At 48.0% G+C, this 20,468-nt stretch overlaps 1 protein-coding gene across 1 annotated transcript in view; it reads right to left on the reverse strand.

Moving 5' to 3' along the window:
* Window positions 1-20,468, reverse strand: part of Lmpt (four and a half LIM domains protein limpet) — a 277,389-nt gene that overhangs the window by 111,792 nt on the left and 145,129 nt on the right. The window contains exon 5 of the mRNA XM_089572504.1: window positions 12,492-12,707. Coding sequence (XP_089428630.1) covers window positions 12,492-12,707 — 216 coding nt within the window. The remainder of the gene's footprint in view (window positions 1-12,491; window positions 12,708-20,468) is intronic.

Genomic DNA, 20,468 nt, shown 5'->3' on the forward strand with positions numbered 1-20,468 from the left:
GCGGTCAAGTGGGCGAGCGAGGGAAAGGCTCTGCTGCACTAGTAATTAAAACCTTGTTTTGGGGGGCTTGCATAGAAGAAAAAAAACTGAGAAGGGAGCGCGCACGCAGAGCGTCTCGTGACGTGATTACGGCGGGGGGCGAACCAACTCACTCAGTTTTACAATTTTTTACTTTTTATGGCTAGGGTTCAAGGCTGTCGCCGTACGCTCCCTCCGCAGTTTTTTTTTGTTGTTGTTCCTTCATGCGGGTTTCTAGGCATGTGCCAAAACAGAAGACGCTGCGGAAAGCGTTGTACAAACGACGCGACGCAAAGGCTACGCCCAACCTTCTCCCGTCAGTCGGAACGATGCACCAATGGAGTGCCTTTAGCGAAAGTAACCCCCCATGACGTCAACGGGGTTCAGAGTAGTGGGGCGGGGCCGTTTTTGTTGAAGGAAAGAACAAGCGGGCTTTGATTTGAATTTTTGCAGCCTTTCGGGGCGCCCATGGCTCTAGTATTTTGCAGAGGTTATCTTCGATGCCTCATCTATGCAGTGGGCTTGTTTTTCAAAAATGTCCGGACCCTGGTCAGTGGCCCTTTAGGCGCTGTGTTGCTCCTTGTGTCACTGATGTGTAGTTAAGATGTTAAGCTTCGCCTCTGAGTGTGGAACGCGACAGCGTCTTGCAACGCTGCCAGCGAATCCACAGAACGCCATCGCTCGTTCGGCTCTACGCCTTGCTCGTCAGTAAATTGGTTTTTGAGGAAAGGAAATGTATCTGTCTCGCATATCTCGGTGGACACCTGAACCTCGCTGTAAGGGAAGGCCGGAAGATGGGAGTGAACGAAGACACCGTATTCACTAGACGCGCCTTTGTTCATTCGAAACCATCGAGCTGGCATGGTGGAGTGGTTGCCGTGCTCGTCTCGCACTCCGGAGACCCTGGTTCTATTCCCCAACTCGACCAATTTCCTACTCGGTCTTATTTATTCTTCTAGTCTGACTAGAAAGGTCAATTAGGCTAACTGATTAATTAACTCGTTAACTAAGTCGCACTTACTTGGAGTATCACTATATCATCCCTTTAATTTGTTCCAGGGTTACTACCCAAAGTACAATTGGCCCCGTTTGAAATTCGCGCACTGTGACGTCACGGCCATTCGACCAACTGAAAAGCGTGACATTTCTGTCGACAACTCCTGCTTACAACGATGAGGCATTAAAGGCTTCCGCCTTAGCAGGGACATATTTCACTCTCGACACTCAAAGGGAGCCATGCACCTCTCGTTTTAGTGCCCTGTCATTGCGGAACGCCATTAAAAATTCGTTGGAGGCCCTTAGATATTTCTTAAATGCGGGAAGACGAAACCCGTTTACGACTCATTGCACTGATTTGAATTTGCCACGCTTGAATTAATTCCAAGACAGAGAAGAAGAGCGTGGCGAGAGGAAGCGGTGACGTCACGCTGCGCATGCGCAGCGCGTCGGCGGTTGTTGCTTGGCGGCGGATCTCACTGCTTGGACGTCCTTTCGTCTGATGTGACGTCACCATGCACTTTTCCTCGTTTATGAGCAATTTTTGCCCAAATTATAGATATTTCGGTGATCTGAAGTAGTAATTACGCTTAATTGCACATTTTTCAATCTAATTTGACAGAAATCCGCCGTTTTCCCATCTATTCTGTGATGCTGTGACGACTTCGGATGGATGTGACGTCACATCGTTCCCGTCGCTATATCGACGTCCGCGCTATATCGACGTCTGCGCTATATCGAGGCATTTCGTTGTTTTCTTTGTTTTTTTTTGCTATAATAGGCTACAATTACTTAACCAATCACTTTACAGTCATCAAACTTGGTGTAGGGGTTACATTTTTTCACGTCTATCTGACAATACCATTCGTTTTCTCCTATCCTGATTAGTTGCCGCGTTATTTGTGGGAGACTGCGTTACATCGGACGTGACCTTGGCCGCGAGTATGAGCCATAAGAGGCTTTCGCCTTAATTCTAGCGAACTAAAACCGTCAAGACCGCTCCCACGCAGTTCGTGCTCTTGCACTAAAGATCAGCAAAAGCGCGTCAAGTGTAAATGCGAGCGCACGGGAACTCCTACCGACGCGCGGCAAAGGATAACAGTTTATTTCACACGTGGAGCCTCCGAGATCCGACACGGTCGTGCCGCGCGTCTCCAAGTGCTACAACACGGCGCGTCCGCGTTCAAGGGCTCCACTCTATCACCGTCAGGGACCGCCGCATCCCGTGACAAGTGCTAGGCCTACGCGCCGGTGCGTGCAATTAGTACGACGGAGCACATGCCGCACGGCCGAGGCGACAGCAGCATCCTTGGCGCGCCTGAGGCACAGAGACGGGGGGATTAAAAGTAGGGACTCAGAGCCGGCGCCGCGCCTCGACCCACCAGGGCGGCTATTTCGGGGAGGGTCGTCACCGGAGGCCCCACTTCCGCGGAGCCCTGTGCTCGCGTCCGAGGCCGTGCCCTATACCAAGGGCAGACGGGCCGGCGAAATCCGGCCGTTATCGAGCTGGCTGGCTTCGAATCAAGGGGATCGCAGGTTGCTGCTATTTGAGTTCGGACCGGTGTCGAATGAAAGCGTCTAGAGTGTGCTGGGATCTGTCAGTGCACGAAGCCGGTGCCGAATGAAACCGTCTAAGGTGTCCGCAGTTCTGCCAGCGCACGCTCACGCGATCCAACCTGAAGGCTGAATAAAATATAAGGGAGTGGTCGAAAAAGAGAGGTGGAGATGGGACCTAAGCAAATGCAAGTCGAAAGAATTTTGGGCCGCTATATACGAGAGTGCTGTATTTCTTAAGAGCAGAAATTGGTCGGGGAGTATGCGAAATTTCGCAAGTGCGCTTTTCCACATAAGAGTGTTTCCCAAGACAAGATCGCAGAGTTCTGTCTAAAAGAACTGTGAGGGCTATAGGAGAGGCGTTAATGGTGCAGAAGGAATGCATGAAACGTATTTTGGAAGACTCGAAGAAAAAAAAATCTTGCCATTATCGCGTTGATTCAGCTGGAAACGCGTGGTGGGCCGTCTACTGGCCAATATTGTTGCGTGGGAAAGCGCCCTTGCGGAATTTCGCATACCCCCCTTTTACTTGTTTCTTTCAAAGATTAGACTGAATTAGAAACTGGTAGGCAATGTGCCATCGGGTACCGCAAGATTCGTGGCGGTCTCGCTTGCGTGCGACACTAAAGCTTGGTATGCAGTTTATAGCTTTATACTGCTTCTTTCCAGAAATGAACTTTTCTTCCTTAATTGTCGTATATGGCGCTGAGCCAGCGTATGGAGAGCAATGCGGGGAGGGAAGGGGGGGGGGGGATGTCTTGAGGTTGAGGTTATCGCTGGCTACAGGTGGGAGTACTTTTACGATTTCTGGCGGCAAATGCGACGCCGTAATGACACTTCAATACAAAGAAACTTCCCCATTCGCGGCAAAGTCGAGTGTGTTTCATGTGTAGTGAGAACGACTAGAAACAAGACTTTCTAGCTGCCACTCTTCCCACTCGCTTCTGAGGCCCGTGCCGCGGAGAAATAGGAAAATAAGTCAGTAATCCTTCTTCCCTGACACCGCAGTGCTTCAGTATACATGGTGTACATGACAACGGTCGTTAATTCTATTTAAAGGATAGTTTTACAGCCTTCGTACACGGTTCTTTTTTTCTGAGCGTGTTCCTGTAATTGCAAAGATTGCCACTTCATAGCTTCAGTATGTTTGCCTCTATATCTCAACCGGTATGCGGAGCCTGCAAGAAACGCAAAAAAAAAACCTCGAAACTTTTTGGTTCCCTCTGTCAAGACGAAATTAAACTGTCATTTAGGTGGAGGATAGACCTAATTAGTATAACTGCGGATGACCAGGGGTCTCCGTCGCAACAGCGATAACCTGCATGAAATGATAACATTATGTGACGCCCTACTAGCAAAACCTTCAGACCCATATAGCCGATGAATCGAGAGGCCATGGACTGACGTGGGGCCGGCTGTTCGCGACTGCCCCGTCTATTTCTGCATGGCTTCACTCCAGCCGCTGCCTGGACGACATCAACGCTAGCCATTCTGGGGCAGCGCCAGCGGCTGCAACGAAAACAAAACGCCGAAGTACTCAGCGTCGGTGGAACCTTGATTGCGGGCCAAGCTGCTTTTTGTAACGCGTCTACTTTTGGAACGGCTTAACTGGCATCGAAACCGTCAGGCCGGAAGCTTAACTGCCGCTAAATCGCGCCGTTTGAAAGACTGTAGCGCACGAAGGGCAGGCGCCGGAAATGAAGCTGTCGTGCTATACCTATACGGAACGACTCTTCTAGGGTTGGCTCTCGCGAAAGCTTACAACTCGCACACTTGCATCGACAACACTCGACGGTCCCGAAAGCGTCATGCCACTTTAAACTTCAGGAACACCAGGGCAGAACTAGACTCGTAAAAAGAGCTTTCTATGAAGTTTCATGCCTAAAGAACTTCCCCACGACATGGGAGGAAATATCATTTGCAACAGAAACACAAGCGGCCATGTAAGTACAGCCCCCGCCAAAAGTATACAACCCAAGGGGTTTGCTTCTAAGATGTTTAGTGAGGCCCCCATGGCACGTCAAGCAGTTCAATGCGAGGGAAAGGGCGCAAAGACGTTCTTTTTTGGACAGATTACGGTTGTTGAGGATGCAAAGGCAGGCTGCAGGCCTCACAAGCAAACTCCTTCGGTTGTATACCTTTCACGGGGGTGTACATGGTGTCATTAAATGTGCTGCCCATTTAACTGTAACTGCAGAAACACCTCTGCTGTCATCAATGTAACAAATTGCCGTAAATCTTTCAGAGTAAACATATAGACTATCACGCTTTCTGCATTGAAGCTTGACGTCGTGCCTCTTTTAGTTTTGTAATAAGGGAGTAATTACACATTATCATGCACCCGAGCTCAGCAGGGATACTAATGAGCGGATGCTAATGAGCAATTACTCCCTCATTACAAAACTACTCAGCCTTGATGAATGCCTTAATCGCTGGGCTCTTCGATTTTTGCCTTCCAGCTAACACAGAAATGGAATAAAAGTTGCACTTACAAAGAGCTATGAATTTGTGATGCTGCATTCAATCGCTCTGTGCTTATCGAGCGGAAGCAGTGAATTTAGTTAAGCTCATGTTTTACACAACAAGCTCCCATTAAAACATATAGATGTTTCAGATGCTTCACTCCACTGATCTTCGTTTATGAAAGCGTTTGTTGTTGTTTTTTCACCGCAACCTGTAATTCGTGTGGGAACGATGAAAGATCAAAGCCGGCCAGAAATAATTGTCAAAATACGCAGCATGGTAATGTACCCGTTCTAAGGACGAAGCAGGAGGAACCAGCAACATTTAAAAACCATTCGCCATATTTTAGTGCAAAAGCACTGCTTAACACGGTTGTAACGAAAAATCTTGCGTGAAGCTTCGGAGTAACTCGGGTAAGCTCGGGTTAGTTCGGGGAAGCGTCGCGCCTGCTGTAGCCAATAGGAGGATGACCTTGAGGGTGACCTTGGAACCCTTAAGGTACCTCGCTTTCGCACTTTTACTCGGTTTAGCTACGTTAAAACCCTACTACTTTTTTCCCCTGGCAGGCGCACAGACCTGCAAGCCCAGCCACACAAAATTTAGACAGGGCACTCAAAAAAGAAAAAAATATATATATACTATTGCCCAGCCAGCCCAGGCGCACAAAAGAGCACGATGAAGTCATAAAACATATAAAACAAAATTGCTTTCTCCCGAACCGCAGCCCAAGACGCACTGGCTGCACAGCGGGACACACAAGCACCGGCACACGCAATGCAAGCACGGGCCTTTAAAACCTGTTCGCGGTCCCAAAGTGTTATGGCCGAGCTTCGGAATTTCAAGGGGAAGCGCTGGGCGAAACGCGCTAGTAAACACAGATGTCACGGGCAGGCGTCCCGCGGGTTCCTGGAGAGAATGCCGGCCTTTTGAGCCCGACCGGAGGCTCCGAACGCGGCAGAGACTGCCGGCGGCAGAAGCAACAGCCATTTATCTTCCAGCGACACTTTCACTGCCGCGTTGGGCGCCGCATACTCGAAGCCGCTGCCAGGGCAACCATGTTGCGTTTCCACCCTAGCGTCTCAGCAATTTTCGAGAGGGGAGCAAGACGGAGCTGTCGTTCTCTGCATGACGAGGATCTATTTTTTGACGCCGCAGCGTTAACGGTCCCGTTCTGAGGAGGATCCGGCGTCATCGTCGTCGTCGCCGTCTCTTCGGAGAGGCAACCTAGCTGAGCCACCTAGGTCACGTGACATTGCGGCGTCATAACAACCTGCCCACCGGATAGCGAGCAATCTAACCACCGTGGCAGATGGCACTTCAATTAATGATTAATAAACAGATTCACACAGCGCTACGAAACGCGGATGAGAAGGAACACAAAACAGAGGACGGGCGCTGACTAGTCACGGGCGCTGAGTCAGCGCCCGTCCTGTGTTTCGTGTTCCTTCTCGACCTCGTTCCGTAGCGCTGTGTGAATCTGTTTATTAAGCATGAACCAACTAGCCCACACCAGAATCCCCTCAATTAATGATTCGTCCCGAGTGGTTGCTCGACAAAGAGCAACTTGTGTCTCACAATCCCCAGCTGCAGCATCTGCTATCGTTGGCAGCACCTGCCATCGCAGCAGGGAAGTGGCGCATTGCTTAACCGCTGCACCACTGCGCCAGGGGTGGTATGTGAACTCCCAGCAATCTATGAATGTAAAGTAATGGAAGACAAATTCCGCATATATTAGGGCACTGACCCACTAAAGCTATCGCGTCACATCCTTAAGGCGGAGCTTAAGCGTCCCCTTCAATTTTTGAGAAAACCATGGAGGAAGGAAAAAGAGAGGAGAGGCCGTCACGTGACATTTTGTGAAGCCGGAAACCAGCTCGGCGCCATCTTGTCCGGGCTGACGTCATCGCATAAGTCCCGCCCTCGACTACTGCGCGCGCGTTTCAAAGCCAACGAAGGAGCGTGCTACCGCAGGGGCACAGATCCCCGCGCTGGTGGCGCTTGGCTGCTTACCGGCCGGTTTAGGGCGCCCTATGCCGGTGTTCGTCAGCGGAAAAGTTAACAAAGCGGAAATACCCGTGTGAGACAGGCGACTACTTTCAGTTACTGCTTCGTACTGCGTCGTCTCCGCGCCGTCTCCAACTGCTCGGCCCTGGTCACAATTAGTAGCAGCCGAGAAAAATACTTATCACAGCTCTTGCAAGCGCGGGAAGTGACCTTCGCTTTCAATTATTGCGGTGGCCCATCTTGCGGTGGCCCCCCTTTGGCAACGCCCATCCCTGGGACTCTGAAGTTGAAGGCTGCATTCGATGAAACTAGTATACTTGCTTGTTTAGCTCAGCGCTCGAAATTAGCCTTCACCGGGTGAGGTGAAGGACACGCGAGAAACGTGGGCCCCTCGTCGCGCAAAACCACACGACGGCCACCGATGCCCGGGAAGGGCATTTGTGCGGTATCGAAAATCTCCTCCCTGTTCCTCAACTCTTGTAAGCACGGGAAGTGACCGTCGCTTTCAATTACTGCGGTGGGCGAAGGACAACTAAGCACACGCGAGAAACGCGGGCCCCTAGCCGCGCGAATTCCACACGAGCAGTGGTGTAGCCAGAAATTTTGTTCGAGGGGGGCACATGTTTTATTTATTTATTGGAAACGAAAATAATGGAAACGAAAATAAATGTGGAAACGAAATGTGGAAACGAAAATAAGAGTGCCCAGTTATTCTTCACCGTCGCACGGCGTATGGCACTCCTTTTAATTCTAGGCACAGTTCACCCCATTATTAACAGACCTTTTTACGTCACTTTACTTTTTAATCCTTTGCATTCTCCTCAAACGAAGGTATCGCGAAAATAAAAAAGTGCTTTTTTTTTTAAAGGATCTGCAGCCGAGCGCAGGTTTGCGTATGGGGTTGAAGTTTTGACAAATGTCATTTGTTTGCAGTTGATGACTTTGTTATAGAGCAGAAGCTTTTATGTTGTTGTATATGATGTGAAGATATTGTAAATAGCCACGTTTTTTCGTGCGAGTTGTTTTTTGTGAGAAAATAAATGTTTTTTACAAATGAAGTTCTCGGCATCCTGTGTGCATTCGTATCTTTATGTAGATATTGCAGTGAACAAAACTAACCCTTCGCCTTTATTAAAGAAAAAAAAATCTCTAAGGTATTGTTTAAGCGCAGGGTCTCTTTCTTTTCATTTTTACCGGCGGCGTATAACAGGGGCGTGCAAGCATGCAAAGCGAGCGCAGCGGCTTCCTTTAAAATATCGCCCTCCACCGATGTCATGGCCCCCGCTGCTCACACAAGCGCAATCGCGAAAAACGAAAATAGTTACACTAACACCAGTAACGATCACTAGAGCGTTGCAAGAGCACGCCTAATAGCAACGAGGTTTCACTGCCGATGGAAACGGGAGCGCGAATGGCACACGCACACTGCACGCACAGGACGCGAAACGTCCGCGCAATACGCCGACGACCTCTCTAGCGCACGGCGTATTGAATCACTGGTAAACGAACAGCGCGAGTGCTCCTCAGTAAGCAGCGGCGGTCTCCCGACGGCTCCGAGCAGTGACGCAGTTGACGAAATGCCCGTGCGATCGTGGTCGAGCACGCTGAAATGAATGCACGCAACAACGAGAGCTTTGCAGCGAATTCCGCCTGAGATATGAGTGAACGGCGCCAACGCAAGCTTGCGAGCACGATCAAAAACAAACTCGAGCAGTTGAGAAAAGTACGCCGCACCGCAACTGCTACGCCGCGGTCGTCTGCTACCGCCCGGCTTGCAAGCAGCAACTACGACGCCGTTGCTAAGCTGCCCGGACAAGATGGCCTCCCGATCGCGAAAAAAACCACGTGATTTCCTCCACATTTTTCTCCCATGGTGTTGTGTGGAAAGGGCCTCTCCTCTCTTTTTCCTTCCTCCATGGAGAAAACCGACAGTCGCTGATTGATTCGTCGACCGCTCCACCTGCGGAACCAGAAGCAACGGAGTGGCTCCCTGTGCTGTGCCATTAAGGGGACCATGTTAGGAAGAATGCACACAATACGCATCCGTTGCTCAGATACAGATTGAGAAAGTAAAAAAAAATGGTTGTCGTTAATTCGAGCCCACTTAATTCGAAGAGCCGGTTCATTCGAATTGACACTTCTAAGTCCCGTCCGTGCCAAGGGAATTAAAAAATTCAGGTGGCACTTTGGCTCTCTAAAGTGCTGCAAGGCAACAGCCTTTCCTGGCGCACTGTTTGGCACTGACTGCGAGACTGTTCGTGCTGTACTAGTGCTTTATTTGATTACATACTTTGACTACCCATTACAGCTACACACTCTGACTGCCGACTTTGGTTCTTTAGCACGACTCTCTCTCTGCTTCGATTAGTTCGGTTGCATCAATGGCTCTGTTCGCAGTAATGTGGTCACCCACGGACGCCTTACGCCCGCTGTCGGAGCAGAAGACAACTATTTTTTATTAGTTGTCGTGTGCTTCAAAAGGGGGCGTCAGACGTCCGTGGGTGACCTCATTACTTCGAATCCGCGCACTCTGACGTCGCAACCATTTCGAACAACCGAAAAGCGTGACACCTCTGCTGACAACCATCTGTCGACAACGATGAGGCATTAAAGGCTTTAGCCTTAAAAGTGTTCTCGTTAATTTGAACTTCGCGTAATTCGAACACATTTTCCGGTTCCTGCTGCGAATCAGAACAACCCAGCGTCGGCAATGGTTGCTTCTTTCTTTCCCCCAAAAAATAAAAGGGAGCAAGCGCAGACTATAGTGATGCTGTACTCATGACATTGTTTCAAGTCATCAAATACAACACTGCAACCTGTCATTAAAGTGCAAGGTGCAGAACACTCAGCGCCACCTGGTGCTAAGAAAACCAAACCGGATGGGGCGACGCGTGATCCGGTGCAAAAATGTCCTCGAAACAGCTCTCGCTGAAGACGAGCGGAATTGTCCGAGCTGACAGACTAGCACTAAGCAAGCACCAGGGACTCGTGAGGCGCGTAATGATTCAGACCCAAACATGGCTCGTTCCGTGCTCCGCGGATTAACATATGTGGAGGAAACCGGCGAGAGTTGCCTGGTTTTAAGGCGAAAGCCTTTAATGCCTCATACTGTCGTTAGCAGACGCTGTCGGCAGCCGTGTCGACAGACGCGTCGGTAGATTTGTCCGCCTTTCGGCGTCACTGCCTAAAAAGAAACTGCGCCGAGGGTGGGAATCGAACCAGAGCCTCTGGCATTTGAAGCGGAGACGTTAACACTCCGCCACGAAGGCTCAAGGTTCGAGCATGAATAAAGGCGCATCTAGTGAATGCATGGGTTTCATAAATAAAATAAAGAGAATAAAGTGAAGGAAAGGAACAATAAAAATACGAAAATAAACAAATATAAAAACAAAATAAAAATAAGGTATGAAAATAACAATAAAACAATAAAAATGAGAAAAAGAAGAAAAACAGAAAACAAAAAAAAAAACAAAACATTAAAAATAAAAAATAAATAAAAACAAACAGTGCGCCAGGAAACGCTTTCGCCTTGCAGCACTTTAGAGAGCCAAAGTGCCCCCTGAATCTTTTTTTATTCGTACCGTAGCTCGACGTGAGATGCACACTTGCAGAAAAGCCGGGATACTGAAAATCCGTAGCATGGGGAAAAAAGAAAATAACACGGTATCAAACAAGCCTGAAGGTAAAAATAGCCGGCTCGAATTGGTTGGTACCCCTCATAACGATCACAGTTGGTTACTACGAGTAACTGTGTCTCTTAGTTCACCACAACATTATTGAGACCCGCATTCGCAACGTTCTGAAGACTGCGTCTTGGCTTTGCTAAACTCACGTTGAAGCTTCATGCGAACGCCACATGCGCGTGTGGAGACAACCACGCGAAGGAAAAGGCCGGTGATGGTTTCCTGTGTTGTTTATCCTCTGTGCGGCCGCAGAGCCGCTGCAGAATGCACAATAATTGGGGACAATATTCATAGCACGTTTATCAAGGCGCTATGCAGGAGAAAGCTTGCTTTTGCTTATAAACACCGTGGGATGCACGTGCTGGCATGAGCTAATACATAACCGCTGCCACATATACAAAATGAGCTAACTTAGAGGAGCGCTTCTCTCCCACTTGATTTGTGCTGCCCTCTGTCCCCAAACAAAAAAAAATGCTTTGCACGAGTTCATCTCGCCTCAAACGAGAGAAAGGGTGTCAGAAAACACACGACAAGCGAGACTCGCTATGAACTAGAAATGACAGTCGGCGAGTAAGGTGCATGCGTGCAATGAGAACACGGAATAAAACGACTCCAACAAAGACTTTTTGGTGCCTGCATGACTTCAGTTCTCCTAAACGGGGTTTTCCAAGGTAGTTGGCTGTGCTATTGCTCATACCCCGTATCCTGCGATTTACATTTCAGTTTAGCATTCACTACATGCATTCGTTTGGGACATGTTTGCTTTTATTGTCCATTGCAAGCCTCTGAAGCGCACGCTCTTTTTCATGGCGCCTTAGTAGAGGCTTCTAACAAAGTTTTGTTTTTTTCCTCCACGTATCACAGTGTTATCCTTTTTCTTTTTCTTCTTTAGCCTCAGTAAAAATGGTACATACCCGCACGGGGGGATTGGCCAATATGCACGGTGGTGAATGCCAACGAGGTATATGTGCGAGAAAAAAAAAACTGAGTAGAATAGTAGAATGACTCAAACTAGAAAAATATATTAATAGTTGAAATTTTTAAATAAACTCGACAAACTAGAAGTACCAGGAATAAAACGGGTCCCACCCTTCGTTTTCCTTTCGCAGTGCCTTTGACCTGGGGTTCTCGCGGGAGCGCATGCACTCGTTCAGTGCAATGACGCAGGCCTGCAAAGCCGAGCGTCGGCTCTACTCTCCAGCCCATCCCTCCCTCGACCATTATCATCAGACACTTTGGAGGCGACTCCAAACACGCACTTTGCCCTCCCCCTATATACGCTCGCGATATCACGAAGTCTTCACAAACCCCTCCTGTATCTCTGCCACCACCCCAAAGCCACTCTAGACCATATCCTTTTGCTCTGCCCGGCGGATCCTCCCCCGCGGGGCCTGAAGCACCTTACCACTTGGGAGGCTTGGGAGACCCTACTGCGTTCTGAGGATCCGGCCAAGCAAGCCATCGCCGTAGGCCGGGCTGCCAGCGTCATGAGCCTCCGGGACATGAACGTTTGAGTGCAGTGGGGTCGTGCGGGGGCCCACGGACCTGTGCGTCCCAAACTCCCCAGTCGTAAATAGTTTTCACCACCACCTTTGTTCGATGTCTCCTGTTAAGTGTTTGACTGCAGCTCAGACGACGGAGCGATGACCACCAACTACCAGGGGCGCCGTGCAACGACGGAAACAGGAACAGGAAGAGACTCGTACGACACTGAGGTCTGTCGCGTGGCAGGCGGAAAGCGCGCATGCGCAGATGGAAGGGGGCCACCCTCACCTCGTCGCAGGCTGCGCACCGGGGCTTGAGTGTCTCGGCGTAGTGTCGCTCGCAGTAGAGCTTTCCGTCCTTGGCGCAGTAGGTCAGGTCGACCAGCAGCTCGTGGCAGGCGCTGCAGACGAAGCAGGCCGGGTGCCAGGCGACCATCTCGCCGAACTTGGGCGCGATCACGGCCAGCTCGCCGCCCGGAAGCACGCCGCCGCACTTGTGGCACTCCTGGGGCACCGGGAACGAGGGAAAGAAGAAGAAAAGAAATAGGAACTATATAACGGGACTGCCGTAGAACCGCGCGATATGCGGAGGGAACGAAGGCGAAAAAAGGAAAGACATAGGAAATAGGAAACTTTTAGTATTGCAAAAGAAAATTTTTCGAATAATCGCCAAGATTGATCACATGACTACGACCAAGTACGCCTTCCAAGCACATAACATTCTCCGCGTTGATTTTTTTTTATAATTTTAAGTTATCGCAAAAAATGTATTTTTCCACGGCATCAATTGTCAATTTTTGCTCTGCCCTAGCATCTTTGGACACGCGTCGTGCTAACATATATGCAAGAAGCACTAACTCATGGAACATACCACGTTTTCGCACTGATTATAAATTACAAATGTTGCCTTATAACCTGCCCCATGTTTTAAACACATATCAACATACAAAGGGATATAAAAAGGCTGAGCTGCGGAAATATTTCGTTCAAATCTGATTCTATGCCTCCACTTCTTGATTGTTGGACGTTTGGTCCAGTGTTAACGTATTTGTTTTCAGCATATCTATGACTATTTCAGTGTTCTCATCTTTTTTTGCATTATTCGAATCAGTGTATATATGTGTCGAGTGTTTTCTATATTTAATATACTACTGTATGTGTGACTGGATTTGGAAAATTTCCTGTACCGCTCGTGTGCTACTGCTTGTAGGGGTTTCCTGGACCCAGTCAAGCTGCACAGGCAGCTTTTAGCCAGGAAACCCTCCAGTTGAACCTGGAAAATAAACTTATTGACTATTGAAGAAAAAAAGTTTTGCAGGACGCTCACTTTAAAAATCATACCATGAAAGCTTTCTGTTGCAAACAGGAAGACCGGCCAGACTGAAATGAAGCGTGGATATTGCCTCTTGAATATCGGCGAAATAATGGTGACAAATAAAGATATTACATATAATATATATTATCGTGCCTACAGTAGCACGCGCCGAATCACAATTATGATTGATGATGCTGGCGCAAGGGCATCTCAGGCCCAAAAAAAAAAAAAAGAAAAACCGGGAAGTGACATGGAATGACCTCGAGAGGATGTAGAAATTGATGTTGAGTGACTGCGATTACATAACAGGAATATATAAAAAAACAAGAACAAAGGTACAAAGCCTAAAAAAAGCGACAAAAACGGTGCTGGTGCAGGTTAACATAAAAGTTGAGGACTGGTGTTGGTTACTTACTTCAATGAAGCGGATTACTATAAAACAAGTGCGGGTTGTTGGTCGTGTGCACGAAATATTTTGGGGCGAAGTGGAATGCATAACTTGCACACTTCAAGGCAATATGCTCTCCGGCCGCTCTCATGCCCACCACACGCATTGAGAACATGTACACTTTACTCCCCCATGCATCACATGTAAGGTGAGGCAATGAGACGAGACGGTATACGTGCGTCTGATAAGCTTGGCCTATTCTCAACTACCGAAAGTGGCTTCCTTGGGTGTTCCGGAACAGTTGAACTCGACGCTCCGTGTATCTTTGAAGCTGGCACCCAGAAAATGACGATGTGCTGCATGCATCTCTCGCTAAGTCTTTTTTCGCAGATGCTCCACAGTGCACGTGGTGCGCTCGTACGTGTGCAGACACGCCAATGCTTTCACAAGAAGCACACAATACAATACACAAAATGTTCGCATATGGACAGGCATTTGTGCTCAATTAGACAAGCACTACCGGCGACGGATGCCGCTACGGCATTTAGAAATAAATAACATCACTGACATATAGTACAGAGCGCAAAACGGACGTCTAGGACGACCGAGCTGTGTGTTCCGCAGCTCCCAAAGCCGCTGCGATGGGGAAGACAAAAAATGACGATGAAATCTTATGAGTTTAAAGGCCCATGCTCACATGCAGACCATTTTTAACCAAATTTCATCGCTAGATATCGCGCGTTCATCCCGAAACACACCAATAACGTGTTCTAGACAAACGTTTTGCCCTCTCTACATCCGTGCACCGTTTCTCTCCAGTGCCATCGTACTTTTCTTTTTCACTTTAATTAAAAACAACTCGCAATGGCATGTAAATACGGTTTTCTAAGTTTCGCCAAACGAAAGTAAAAAAGTGGCTTGCCTTGAAGCGGACTACGCTCCCCATTAAACATGATCAAGTTAAGAGGCGGACACGCGAAGGTGACGAAAACCAATGCTTTGTCATGAGTCGTGGGCATCAGATTTCATGGCGCTTCGCGTGTCGACGAGCGTTACATGACAGACCGGAGCACGAGTGCTAGCCATTCGCGGTGGCCAACTAGTTAGAGATACGCCGACCAATCACTAAACATACTTACGCAGCGCAAGTTTCGTGAACCCCACCCGCGATCGTCATTTTTAATATCTCGCAGGCGTGGCACGCTTTGTTGGGCCAGTTGACAGCTCCTGAGTTCCCCGCGACGCTCATCGACACCACCCTGCCTACTCCTCCGAAAAGCAAGGGATTAAAAAAAGCAGTCCCCTGAAGCATATAACGGGCGAATGAGTTTTAAGATCGATTGCCTTCTAGCCTCCTCTCCATCCAAACTACTTCTTCCACACTGCCTACCAGCTTATTTCCCGAGCGATTTTATGCTTCGGTCGTCCCAAGGCAGTCGTGGTAGCTCCGCAAGCCGCGACGCGAGATGGCGCGCATGGTAGCTGGAAGCAACGAACGATCGATCACTATTGAAGGTCGTCGGCCTTGCGCAGGGATGCCAGTGCGATCACTGGGTCCATATTGAAGGTAATGGCTCCGTAGCAGTCCTCAGAGAGCGGCCTCTCTTTGTCGTATTTAGTTATTGCCTTTGTACATTATTTCTAACGGAGACAAATGTTTCCCGCCTCCCATTCCTCCCTTACAATCCCACCGTCTCCTCGCAAGATCACATGGTGAAACGCTCTGAGAAAGAACTAGCCACTGTCTTCAGGTTTAAAAGGAGAACTGAAATTGCTTCCGCGCGAAGCAGAGTCGGGGGATTGAAAACGCGTTACGTCATCTTTGGCACATTTGGCGCGCAAGATGGTCTCCAGTTTCAAACAACACAGTTCCGAATATTTTGAAACTAATTTTTTTTAATGTTCCGGCAATTTACCGTACATTTGTTCAACTTACAGAACGGTGCGCTACCAGAAAGGAGAGATAAGATAAATGGGAGGAAGTCAGTCATTGTTAGCAACGATGCGTGTAGGAAAGGGAGAAATAGGGATAGGGAGAGGAGAACGAGTGAGATCAGAAGCAAGGCTAGCGCATCTTTCCTCATTTGAATGTATAATGGCGCTAGATCCAGCAGCGGTGTCGACACTGTACACTTGAAGGCCATGGCTAGTTCCCTACTTACACTTTCTTCCTTGCAGAGTGTAAGACGAAGGCAGGTGTGCATCACTGCGGGGCTTGCTTTTGCTAAATTTCGCCAAACTAAAAGTGACAAATAAACTGTAAATTGTAAATTGCGGGGTGCACCGTCTCTGAAGCTGCACACGCGCTATGAGAGACACCAAGGTGCAGAGCTCGACATTAATATCGCCCACTTGGTATTTTTTTTTAACGTGCGCTGACATCGCACAGCACACGGGCGTCTTTTTATGTTTAAATCAAAACGCGGGCCCCGCTCAAGTGTGCCCCGCTCAGGTGGTCGAAATTTCCGGAGCCCCTCACTACGGCGAACCTCATAGCCTGAGTCGCTTTAGGACGGTAAACCCCAATAAACCGAACCAAACTATCAACCACGATTGAAGCAGCGTGATGTCCAACCAGAACGTAAGACGCGTAGAGAAAGTGTTGCGCAAGACGGGAGACGCACGGTTGATTTATATTGTTGTTCTGCATCATCGTCTGCCCCTGACATTCCTTTCTTCACGGCAAAATACTGCAGTCCAAACAGTCATAAATTATAACTACTAACAACTGCTAGAAACCCAGACGCAGGAGCCCACTCTGTAGTTTGAGTAGCGCTTAAAGTCGGGGGGTGCCGTGTGCCTCGAGCCGCCCACCAGTCTTGACAAGGGATCTGAGAACTCCGTACCAGGATGACTGCATGCATGAATGCGAAGCAAAAAGCCATATTTTATTCTTTTCAGTGGTGGTCGGAACATTTCTTCTGAGTCGTTTCGACAATTTCGCTGTGATTTTTAGAAACAATCATTAAAATCTTTTCTAAAACCCGAGACGGAGAAAAATCAGCAGTTGGCAGCACTACACAAAGGGTGGAAGAACTGGGAAACCCGCGGCCTGACATCACAAGTAAGTCCACAGCTGGCCGCTGAGTTCCAAGGCACCAACAACAAGCACACTGGCAAAGTGTGGCGATCGTTTGTTTCAGCCCTGTTCCATAAACTGAGGACCTTTAAAAAATGATATCTCCCCTTTGTACGAAACAATGTGTAAAAGAGGCAGGCCACTTTCACTCTCTCACTCCTTACACCTTATTTGCCTCCCCACCTGTGCTCGAACCACTAAAGACCCCATTCGATGGAGCCAGACTTGCACTGGGGTTAAGGATCCTCAGAGCTTTATAGGCGACCAGACGCGGCCTCCGCAGAGCAAAGACGCTTATGTCCCAACCGTGGTCCTCACCTATGCTATAACTAGAGACCGGATTTTAGGCAAATGCCTATTTTTTTCAACGCTTCGTAGGCGCACCATTTTTACATATGAGCACGAATTAGGTGTTGACAATATGTTTAATACTCTTTTTATAGTGCCTATAAATGCTTATTTTGGGTGTCAGTGCCTATAAATGCCTATTTCCGACGTCGGTGCCTAAAATACCCTATTTTGCAGAAAAGGGGCCTGAAATACGCTGTGGTTTTGCTTTCAGATTCTGTTTGCTTTCGAATCCATTTCGGTTTTGAGTAGAACACACACGTGGCAACATTAGATGACCTCGTCAGTTGGCTGTGGTGAACACTGCACCTACGCCGGCTACACAATACCAACCACGTCAGCCGAAAATATCGAAGCAACCTTTTTCCTGTTTTCTGCCATTTTATTGTGGCAGCTTGTTGATGATGACTTTGGCTGTTAAAGTGGTAGTTGGCCAGTATGGCACCACATTTCGGAAAGCATACGGAGTAAGTTATAGGTTCGTCCAAATATTTCCCAGTAGGTCCCATTTGAAACCAACTGTAAAATGTTCCATAAACTTGCTGGAAACAGTTTAACTGATTAAAATTTCCGCCTGGGTAACCTGCCTTATTTTCGTTCCTTGTGCCCCAGCCGCATGCCATCTTCATCACATGGTATTTGGCGGTAATCTTGGTGGAGCAGGCCACACTAGACAGCCGGCAGTCGAGCGTACATACGAAAACGCATTCGTGCACTCAAACCATTGAGTAAATGACTCAAACAAAAAAAAACGGCTTCTAATGTTCACACCTTGCTTAAGGTCCCAAATAATTCCCGCTGTGTTTTTGTTTTATTTTACGGCAGATATTGCGCGCTGAAGTTCGGAACTGTGTGCACTTTTGATAAAGTGTATAGTGCCTATTTTTCTCCGTTATGTGCCTAAAATGCAATTTTAGCCGCCTATTTATGGCGCCTAAAACGTGTTTTTTAGTGCCTAAAAATCCGGCCTCTAGCTATAACCTTGCTCCGCAGCACCGCTGTGGAGCCGCCTCGAAGTTTCTTCCTTCGGTCGCTAGGGTATGTGTTAGGGCGCTGCCGTCGGCTTGGAAAACGTCACTGCCGTGGAGCGTTGAAGTTTTGGTGTCAGTACCGGAGTTGCCATGCGCGGGTGAAGCTCGCGTCAGTCGCACGCAGTAACAACGTCGTAGATGATGGGGCGAAGGACGCGACGAGTAAACGAACGGTCAGCTGGCCGTCGTGTACGCCTCAGCGTTCGCGCCTGGAGCAATGGGCCGAGAGGAAACGTAAGGCGCGTGGGAACCAGTATGGCAGGCGCGCCGAATGCACTCGCTAAATAACGAATCCCATAACTACCAATCGCAAAACAATTATACCCAGAAAAAGCTGCTGGCGCTGATTATCCAAATTTTCCCGATTGGATAATCGCCCATCAATTTTCTTTTCTCCTAATATGAATTCAAACGCAGCTCGAACTCAATAATATTCTATGGCTTTACCTGATAAGAGAGAAGTTTTACCGGGAGAAGGAAATGGAATAATTAATAGCAAACGTCAACAATACTTCTCCAGGAGTGCAATTCTCCATGCACACTTGCATTTTCATTCAACGAAACTATCTGCGAAAGGTGAACTAGCCTGATAAGCAACAATACCTTACAGAAAATTCTCTAACTCAGTTATCTCGATTTTATGTTTCCTTTAACGTGTCATGTTGTGAAAACGTCTTAAAGCGGCTGCCACTAGCCACTACCGTATTCGTAACCGCAATGCCAAGCCCACAGCCAAGCCGCACCCGCAGCGGCAAGTGCTGGCGCGCGTTCTCGGTGAGGCAAAAATAAGCGAGACACACAGCGAAGGAGAACAGAAGGAAGAAGAAAGAGAAGAAAAAAAGAAGAAAACAAAAGCACTATAAGCTTCGCCGCCACGGCAAGAGAGAGCGCCACTGCCTTGGCGCACACAGACGCACACGCTGGCGCCACGTGGCGGATCAGCATGGAACTAAAACTGGCGCGGTTTATGAACGGCGACTCGCGCAGCCGCCTTACATTCGGAAATGTGGAAGTAAAGCTTTTGTGTCGCTTCCTGAACAAAAGCCAAATAAGTTCGTTGTGACGTCCATCTAGATAAGCACGCGTTCAATCCTGTAGGACCAAGGCAATCAAAATACTGCATTGGAAGACATGAACTTGGAATATCTCGTCGTTATGACGCCTAAAATGCTTAAACACAAAAGCAGACGGAAAGAAAAACTGGTAGAATTGTTAACCGCGGCCTTTAGCGTACCGAAAAAACTGGCAGATTTAAGTCGTGAAGCATGGCTACTACATAATTCTATTTACCAAATCAAGCTAATTGCAAGTCGTCCAAAAACGATCCAACAGTGCAATATTCACGAAAAAATTTAATCATTGGCCCCCCAATTCATGCATCCTAGAATACACATGTGCAGCCTAACTGTGATTTTGCGAATTGCACTGTGCACCAACAAGCATGGACCATTATGCTTCAGATTTAAAGAAATAAATTTTTTTTTACGAAGTCGCCTTCCATTTACATTTGACGGCCAGTGTACAATAAATCAACAGTGAATATCAAAATTAGTCCATCACATGCTCGTGCAGTAGTACACCCCAATAAAATTTTAGCTTGTCCATGTAGTTGGGTTGGAGTTTGCTACGAATCATCTTACAGCAGGACTCCTGCATTTCTAGCAGCTTCCACATTGTTTTGATAAATGTGTAGGCAAATGCTGTTTACCGATAGTGTGCGAATTTGAAATGCTTTTGAACGAAACTCAATACCATTTGTAAAGCCCGTACCGAAGGAGATATGACGGGCATGGAAAGGTTGGCGGTAGTATTTATTTGACGCCCAGTTACAAGCTCTTGCCATTTTTGTAACAAAGGCAAACAGGAAGGATAAACATTTTCTCTTATTTTGCTGACAGCAAAAAAGAGCAGTGAAAATTAACACTTCATTTAGGCAAGCACAGGGAGTCTACTTGAGCGGTTACTATTTCAGCACTTAAAAGCGAAAAAATCACCTCCTTGGTCAATCACGTACAACTTATTGCGGTGTGACCAATTGTATTTAACATAGCAGGTTCCTATCTATACCAAGTGCTGTAAAAGAATAAACACCTATTGAAACACTA

Source organism: Amblyomma mixtum, chromosome 2 (genome assembly GCF_055824585.1).
Source record: "Amblyomma mixtum isolate Tamu chromosome 2, ASM5582458v1, whole genome shotgun sequence".
NCBI lineage: Eukaryota > Metazoa > Arthropoda > Arachnida > Ixodida > Ixodidae > Amblyomma > Amblyomma mixtum.